Source organism: Lipotes vexillifer, unplaced genomic scaffold (assembly GCF_000442215.2).
Source record: "Lipotes vexillifer unplaced genomic scaffold, Lipotes_vexillifer_v1.1 scaffold335, whole genome shotgun sequence".
NCBI lineage: Eukaryota > Metazoa > Chordata > Mammalia > Artiodactyla > Lipotidae > Lipotes > Lipotes vexillifer.
In genome coordinates, this window is record NW_006781329.1 from 306658 (window position 1) to 313213 (window position 6556).

General features: G+C 34.9%; 1 protein-coding gene across 1 annotated transcript in view; it reads right to left on the reverse strand.

Annotated features, from left to right (window-relative positions):
• Positions 1-6556, reverse strand: part of EPC2 (enhancer of polycomb 2) — a 109634-nt gene that overhangs the window by 64691 nt on the left and 38387 nt on the right. The window contains exon 2 of the mRNA XM_007454549.1: positions 1496-1655. Within this exon, the coding sequence (XP_007454611.1) occupies positions 1496-1655 (160 nt within the window). The remainder of the gene's footprint in view (positions 1-1495; positions 1656-6556) is intronic.

The window sequence follows — 6556 nt, forward strand, 5'->3', positions numbered from 1 at the left end:
GGGAAAGAGCAACAGGAAATGAGGTTAAAGGGGTAGCAGGTAACAAATCACAAAGGGCCTTGTATTTGAATTAGAGAATCTGACTATTATTAAATTTTGTCAAATCTATATAAGATGCACCATTACTTTATGTACTGCAAGAAAGAAAAAAAAAGCTTTATATTGGGGTCTATCAATAAATTTAATAGAATACTCCTGCATAAAGCTATACTACCAAAGGGCAACAGCCTCAGCGTAAGATAAAGAAATAAACCAGCCATGTAGAAAGGAACAGCATGAAACCATATTTCTCAACTTGCCCTTAGGTGGAAGGAGGGGGGAAAAAAATCTCTCGCTGAGAACCGAATTCCAAGCAGGTCTACAGCCTACCTGTGTGGTCTAAAAAAACAAACAAATAAAACTAAAGCTACCAGTGTGGTCCAAAAACAAACAAATAAAACAAAACAAATAAGTAAAGACTTTAAGGTGGTCTCAGGTTGGTCCCCAGATGCCTGGCAAAAACAAGTAGAAATTCTCTTTAGACAAACCAGACTTTAATCCATGAGAAAAACAATTTAAGATGTAATCTCATTTCAAATATGACAAAGGCACATCTTAGAATCAATGAAAAATAGTAGATCTTATAGTCAGCCTTGAATCTGGAGATGTTTCAGAATCACCTGGAGAACTTTTTAAAAACACTTATTACCAGGCTGCATACCAGAGATTCTCATACAGGCAGGCCTGAAGCACAGCCCTAGAATCTCTATTTTAACAAACTACTAAAGGTTGTTTTTTTTTAAAACACAGCCAGACAAGATAAAAAGACACCAGCATTCTGTCTGCAAAATTAGCTGAAAATTCCTATTGTAGAATAAAGAACAACAGTAGGATTTTAAGCCACATCATGATTTGATCAGATGGACACTTTAGGAAGACCACTCTGGTGCCAGTGGACCTTGTGGAGAAGATAGGTTAGAAGAGGGTAAGGATAGGAGATGGTGGATAGTAAACAGAACAGTCAGGAGATCAGTGAAACAGTTTTAAGGCAAGAGATGGTGATCATTTAAATAGTAATGATGGGGACAAAAATAAGAGGATCAAAGGAGGCAGAATTAGAATTCCATAAAAACTACATGAAGGTAGAAGTGGAGGATCTAATTCTAAAAATTTTAGAAGACTTGCCCCTAATCAGCATAATTGCCACTAGGCCTTGAAAAATAAATTTTTATTTGGGTATGGTAATCTACTACCTTTTAGCTGCATAATAAAGTGCAAGTGCTATAGAAAATCCTATACTACACAACTATCAAATGTTCCAAATGCAACTCACACTCCAAATGATCTTGAAGTTGAGATGTAAGCATAGAGGGATTTTATTCTTTCATGTTTAACATTTCTATAAATCAGTGCATACGAACTGAAAAATTAAAATCTCTTTGGGCAAAAAGAAAGGATTTTTCACTGGTTGATAAATTTAAATTACAAACAGAAAACAATGAATTAACAAACTTACGCTGAATATGAATGAACTGCTTTGGCTGTTTAAACTCTCCTTTGTACAAGCGATTGTAATAGTTGACATTGCTCTCTGCCTCAGGAACTGGAATGACCATGCTCTCTTTTTTTTCTCTGAACACTTGCTGTGCTGAAATAGCTCGCTGTAAATGATGTTCCTGGAAAATGTAAAGTAAGCAACATGAGTTGTTTTAATAATGTCAATTCAATGCAAAATTCAATTTACAATTTACTTTGTTTAATAATTGCACAGTGCTTTAAGAATCAATTCTAAACAGTTCCTTTGCCACAGACCTTCAGAAAACATTGCTATCATTCTCCCTTAATACTTGTACTCATACTGATACCACATTAGATGATTACAATTTTAATAAGTAGGATTTTTTAAAAAAAAAGATTAAATATTCACAAACTAGAATTTAACATCTCAAGAATTTAACATTACAAGAAAATCGATCCCCTGTTTGCTAAATTAATTGAGGTGTTTATCACCAATAACAAGATTACAGAAAAACATGCAAATAACAGGAAAAGAATTTGTATCACAGATTTTAAGTATCTTCTGCATTTATATACCTCAAACTTCAACAGTACAAAATTCTGAATAACTCAAAGAAAAGATAAAATTATATTCAACAGACTATATTACTATCACGGCAGGAAATATTTTTTAACAAAGGTGAAACAAAAAGTTCTTATAAAATACACCCAGATTCTAGTAACTTTTCATTACCTCCACCACTTAATGGACACTTTCTCCCTTGACCCACTATGGACCATTCCCAACAAAGCACCTTTACCTTGTGGAAGGTAGTAAATTAGGTCATGTCATTCCCCAAAGGATCCCCTTCATATTTAGATTAAAGGTTAAAATCACTCAAGGCTTACAAGGCTTTATACCTCTCTGACCTTATTTCCTACTTTTCTCCTCCCAAACTTTATTCTAGCCATACTTCTCCTCTAAGGTTCCTAAATATCCAAATGGATTGTTTCTGAAATTCCTTCAAGTCTCATCTCATCAGAGAGGCCTTGTTATTTCCTTACCTAAAAGAGTACTGGCATATACCCAGAGAAAACCATAACTCAAAGAGACACATGCACCCCAATGTTCACTTCAGCACTATTTACAATAGCCAGGTCATGGAAGCAAACTAAATGCCCATTGACAGACAAATGGATAAAGAAGATGTGGTACATATATACAATGGAATATTACTCAGCCATAAAAAGGGACAAAATTGGGTCACTTGTAGAGATGTGGACGGACCTAGGGACTGTCAAATAGAGTGAAGTTAGCCAGAAAGAGAAAAACAAATATCATACATTAATGCATATATGTGGAATCTAGAAAAATGGTACAGATGAACCTGTCTGCAAGGCAGAAATAGAGGCACAGATGCAGAGAACAAATGTATGGACACCAAGGGGGGAAGGGGGGGGATGAATTGGGAGATTGCGACTGACATATATACACTAACTAATATGTATAAAATAGATAACTAATGAGAACCTGCTGTATAGCCCAGGGAACGCTACTTCACTTCGTTGTGCAGTAGAAACTAACAGAACATTGTAAAACACTATACCCCAATTTAAAAAAAGAGAGAGTACTGGTTATGCTGCAATGCATAAATTAAGATTTATTTATCAACAGCCATCCTTCCAACACATTTCAGAGTACCTGGCAGACACCAGATACTACTCCTGTCCCTGAGAATTATGAGTGAATGAGAGACAGACTTTGCCATTAAGGAACTTAGGTAGTGGAAGAGAGATACCTGAGTATGCGATCTGAGCTTGACAAGCGTATCTCTTTTCAATTAGTCAAACCACTCGTTTTGGGAGGATAAAGATGTCCAAAGAAAGTAAAATGTAAACTAAGAGTTTTAGGATCAACGGGGATTTTTAGCAAGGCAAAAGAGGAAAAGAAAACAACTCAGGCAGAGAAGAATATCCAAAATGGACAAAAGCCCAGAGACATTCAATAAAAGGCAAATATTGAACAAAGGGACATGAGGGTGGGTGCTGGTTTAGATCTGAGAGTTTCTTCACCTTCAGTGCAAGGAAGAAATATGTTTTTCTTCATAGGGTAGAAGCCCAAGTTGGAGCACTAAGTAAATTTCCCCATATAAAAACTACTATTGATTTAGTTAAAATCTATTAGTACTCAAATTTTTGAGTCATCTAATAAGTTGTGATGGGATCAAACATGCAAACAAACAGCATCAAGAAACTAGGAAGCCACGACTTGACTGAGGTTGGCAATTTCTAGCATTATTTAAGCCTATACTTTTCTATTCTTCATGATATTTCACCTCTCCTAGTTAAATAAAGTGGTGCAATATGCAATGCCACCCTGCATTTATATAATGTTTTACAGCTCTCGAAGTATACCCACAGTCACATATCTATTAGCTCCTTACAATCTTGGGACACAGGCATAGATATCCCATTTTGTAAATGAGACTCAAGAAACAAGTGACTTGCTCTTAGCAAATAGGAATGATATATCAGAGAGCCAAATTCCAAGACTCTGATTCCAGTGTTCCTGGACTATTCCATCCTTATTAGAAAACTCTGACAGATAAAAAACCATGTTCTTGTAACGCTAATAATCTACAGACACAGGTAAAAAAAGGAAACTGAGCACATTTTTTATTTGAAGAGATTCTTTTGATATATATTTGACTTTGCCCTAAATACAAAACATTTTTAGGTATTATCCAATTTTTGAAATACATCTTTAATAGATTAAGATTTAACATTAATTTTACAAATGAGAAAACTTAAAAACAGATCATGGATGACTCCCTTCTTAATGCGGCCTACAGAAGACAGATGCAGCCAGAAATTAAGAGGCCAGATCATGACACCTCCCCCATTTTAATCTACAGACTAATCAGTGGCAAACATACAAAAAGGCTCAAAGTAGGTACCACAGTTTTGATTTGTCATTTTATTGGGGGAAGATGTTGACAGGAGTAATGCTGATTCCTTGTTACATGCTGCATCATACACTGGTGAGGTTATCTAATTTTTTAAAATAACTAAAAACCAAGCAATAACTAATTTCCTTTCCTTTAAAAAAGCATGCCTTTGACCCACTAACTCCACTAATGGAATTCATCAAAAGGCAACAAACAAATGGGCAACACCGACTAAATGAAAATGCTCATCATGGCACTGTTTATAGCACACACAAAAAAAACAAAAAACAGTTTAAATAGCAATAAATACAGACTTAGTATATCCATTATGTTGTATCCATAAAATGGAACTCTTAGGTAGTAGTAAAAAACAACATAATTTAGACCTCTATTGACACGAAAAAAGCCTGGAAGAATACAGAATAGAACATTCCACAAAATGCTATAAGTATTTCTTCTGTGTCCCCTTTTGCAGTTTCAGAAATTTTCTATAGTAAATAGTAAATCTACATTTCTTCCATAAACTAAAAAAAAAAAGAAAAATGCTATAAAAGTTTAACATCCTAAATGAAAGGACTCTCCACCAAAATACACAAAAATCACTTCTCATGGTTACTTTGACATTCTGAAATATCCTTTTGAAACCTACCATATTGTACCTAAACACGTTTTGTGTTTCCCTAGAAATATTATACTTTCTCTGTACTTTATACTTTTCCTAGTAACACATGAAGTTACATGAAAAGCCGTTAAACGCAAACTAAAAGACGCTAAATAATTAATGACTTCTAGTCATGTATAATAAGTATCAGGCACAATCCTACAGGGACAGAGTAGAAATATTTTTTCTTTTGGAGATGAGTACACTAAGACTCTATGATTTCTATGACGGAAATCAGCAGGACTGAAATTTGAATCATTATTTGTATGTCTCTTTTCCATCTTGCCAAGCTCATGCCCCAATGTGTAGGGCTTCAGAATGTCTTGGGTTAGGCTGTACACAAAGTCAAACATTATTCGTTGATGTTTTAAAAATTTACATCCAAAATTCCCAATTAAAGATACCTGACTGAATAACTACATTTACCTATTCTACCTCACTATAATAGTAAACTTCCTAGTAAAGGACTAAGAAACTTAAAAAGCCACTATAACAAACTGAATTAGAAATGAGCCATCAGCACAAAACAGAATACCACAAAATTCTGGGAGATCAAAATCAAAAGAGGAAGTTTCAAATCCATGCAGAGAAGAAGAAGATAAAAACCGAGACCACCTCACCTATCCTGCAGAAAACCAAATGATGGGGATTTTGAAACACTAGCTAGAAAGAGCCAGAACGAGACAAGCTATTCTCTGCCTACTCCTCAAAAGCAGATCATGCTACACAGTCTACACAGACAGAAGAGGGAACCACTGAACCAGGAATGTTGTGAACCACCCCAAATCTACAAAAAACGAACAGAAGAAAACCTAGTAAGTCTAGTACTCTTATTAAAACCCCAAAAATGAGATTCAACTATACATCTAATAATGAACTCTCTCTACTCCAAAGTGGAGGTGGAGAAGAAAACTTTAAGAATGTCCCAAACTTAAATATCCTCAAAAGAAACACTTAGGGATATGAAAAAAAAATAAGTCACTTGAATAAGAAACTTAAAAACTAAAATCAGAGAAGGGGGCAAAAAACTCAGGGAAAAAAAATAGCAAGAGTTGAATGAACTCAGGAAAGAAAGAAAAAGACAATTACCTCAGAGATGAAAACTAAAATTACTAGAAGCCCAATGTAAAATGTACTCAAAGACATAAGTGTGTTGTATAAAGGCTGTCAAATAATCAAGAGAATAAAAATAAGATGAAAAAAGAACTAAAATGAGTAAGAAAGAAAATGATAGGAGACAAAAACAGGCAAAGAACAAATGACATTCATATAATTGGAGTCCTTGAAGAAAGAACAAAAAATGCAACAGAACTAGTATTTATGATAAAAGATATGAATCTACTTATCCAAAAACAGCCCAACAGGGAGCAAAATGGCACACGAGAACTTGCATAACCAGACAAGATCTGATACTGCTTGGAGCAATCAGGAGAAAACATTCTGCTCACAGCTTCTCCCTTGGGAGGGAAAG